General features: G+C 35.1%; 1 protein-coding gene across 1 annotated transcript; it reads right to left on the minus strand.

Annotated features, from left to right (window-relative positions):
• Positions 1–1,583: 1,583 nt before the first annotated feature.
• Positions 1,584–2,624, minus strand: LOC134283639 (uncharacterized). The gene has a single exon (XM_062766142.1). The coding sequence runs from the start codon at positions 2,622–2,624 to the stop codon at positions 1,584–1,586; it is 1,041 nt and encodes a 346-aa protein (XP_062622126.1).
• Between the last annotated feature and the right edge of the window lie 207 nt (positions 2,625–2,831).

Here is a 2,831-nt window from a genome sequence, read left to right on the forward strand (position 1 = left end):
ATTTTGTCATTTGTTTGAAGAGGTCTTACATATATAAACAGAAGTATTTCTTAACAAAAACAAATGGCATATTGGACTAAACACCATGACTAAGTATGTATAAAAGTTGTGCCAGGGGAAGAATCAAACCCCCACCACTCAATTTGTAAGCATCTAAACACTAGGTTCCAGTGACCTGCCAACAGGGGTAAAACAGTAGTGTAACAATGGTAGATATGGAACTTTATTTTAAGAATGGAGTTGGTGCAATCTTTTGAACTTTCTCTTTCTATAAATTTTGTCTTTTACTAGGCCCAAAATTGGAATAAAATAACCACATCTCATCTTATAGATTATAAATGGTAACATGTGAAAATAAACACATTATTATATTTCATTTATTCTACCCATTCTGAGATTCCATTGACAAATGTCCTGTATTCTCATATGTATAGCTGTTTGTATTTTGTTGATTGGTTCTTGTTTGAGAGATTGTTGGAATGAGTATAGAGCAGACTGGAGATTCCATTGACAAATGTCCTGTATTCTCATATGTATAGCTGTTTGTATTTTGTTGTGTGGTTCTTGTCTGAGAGATTGTTGGTATGAGTATAGAGCAGACTGGAGATTCCATTTTGACAGATCCCCAGAATCTGCCTTATTATATATTATTCATATAAATAAGTTTGCAAACAACAATTAACTGAAATAAAGTCTGTACAACAATATAATAATTCTGGTAATTATAGCTGTGTTTATATTACTGTAGTGTTCTTGTCTGAGAGATTGTCTGTATGAGTATAGAGCAGCCTGGAGGTTCCCTGTCACCTGTTGACAGATCCCCAGAATCTGCTATGATATGTCCCTGCAACGTATATCTAGAATATAGCTGTGATCATAGTGAACTAGGGTCTGTAGTTCATGAAGAGCTATTTGAACTCTTTCTGTGTCTACATGTCTGTAGCACAAGATCTCTAGCATGTGTAACAGTATAAAGTGTGGGATAGCTAAAAACTGCAATTTCTTCTGTAGACTAGACCATTGTTCTGGTATCAACTCACTGATGTAATGGATTTTACTATAGGTTGATATCCCATGCAAAAGCATGCCTCATCTTTGTGGGCCAGGACTGTCCCCCTATAGCATCTGTATACATCTCTACATCTAAATTCCTACACATCACATATGGCTGTGCTAATTTGACCATCATTATCTTAATAACAGATAAAGCTTCCATGTATCTAAGTGTTTTGTAATAATACATGGCTGTGTACATCATATCACTAATAAAACCAAACTTGGAAGCTAGTTTCAGCATGTAAATGGAGATTTTTTCAGCATTATACCTCAATTTGTTTTTCTGTGTACAAGTTTTGATGTGTAATTTGAAAGCAAGATTCTGAAGGACAGAAGCTGTAAGTTTCTATAACATAAGAATGCTGTACTGTGTGGAGAAGGGTGACCCTATATACGCGCCTATCATCTGTTCTATTGAATGTAGACAGGTGATGAATTTTTGTAGATTTAATGAGTGGAGTGTGTCCCTGTCATGTATTTCTTTAAATAAGTATACATCAAATTCAGCTTCAGAAATCAGACTTTGTTCATCTGTACAAATGATGTCTCGGGTTTTGAAGGACTTCTTCTATATCTGACTTAATGGAGGGACTGTGTAGCAGGAATGCTAAACCCTTCTCATACAATCTATACAGTCTAATAAATAGTTGATGTTGTTTGTCGCCATGAATTTTACTCAGAAACATGTTGTTTTTTGGAATGAAAAAGTTAGGACAGACCCCCTCATACACCCATTTGAGGATGAGTTTAAAACAAACCCAGAAACACTCCAGGAGATTTTGTGGAGACCAGTGAGGTATCATATTTTGTTGAATCACCCAGTCACCTACTCCATTGTTAATTATTTCTGTTAAGAACAATTTAAGTAAGCCATAGGTTAAGAATTGACAGTGATTCATTGCATACACTAGTTTTTGTTCTGCCAGAGAGAAAGAAATTCTCCATTCATGGTCTTCATGACTTCCTAGCTTATGTCCAATTGCTACAAAGTGACATCCATTTTTTACTATATCATTAACAACATGAGGCTCGGGCCATGAGTGACATCTGTCTATCCAAGAGGAGGCAGATGGAGGCCAAAAGTCACTGACAAAACAATTGCCACAATCATATTCTGTTGTTCCAAACATTCCACTGGCACAGGGTCCATGTTGGGATGCGTTAAGTGGAAATGCAGAACACATGATTTGTCTGTATTGAGAACTAGAAATATAATATTTATTATTCATTTTAACACTTGGTGACAGTAGATATAACAAAGTAAACCCTGGTGGACTATCTGAACGGTCACAGAGGATCAGTGTCTGTCTGTTTGTGTTGTAATACTGAGACTGTGATAATTCCCAGATCACACGGTGATTATTTGGCCATATCATAATGTCCATATCTGATTCTTTCAGTCTAAATCCTTCTCTGCGACTTCCACTCAACATCATACTGTACTCTCCGCTTATTATTTGATTTTGTATCATTCCACTGACGTCCATCAGATCTCTCCTCATGGCCACCTGTTGTGAGGTCCCCACTTTACGACACAATGACTTTGATATATTCTGAATGGCTGTCATACTGGAAATGTCGAAAGGCAAATTCAATATATATTTAATACAGTATGTCACTTTAGTAATTAAATTAAAATTATTATAGATAAATCTATTTATATTTTCTCTAATATGCAGTGTAATTTCATCTTATTAATAAAAAGAATTATTTACATCAACCATTTGTTTTCAACTTAATATCATTCAAATTTCGAAGAATAAAAAAATGAAGAT

This window comes from Saccostrea cucullata, unplaced genomic scaffold, assembly GCF_032062105.1.
Source record: "Saccostrea cucullata isolate Sc308-1 unplaced genomic scaffold, CSIRO_AGI_Scuc_v1 ctg5222, whole genome shotgun sequence".
Lineage (NCBI taxonomy): Eukaryota > Metazoa > Mollusca > Bivalvia > Ostreida > Ostreidae > Saccostrea > Saccostrea cuccullata.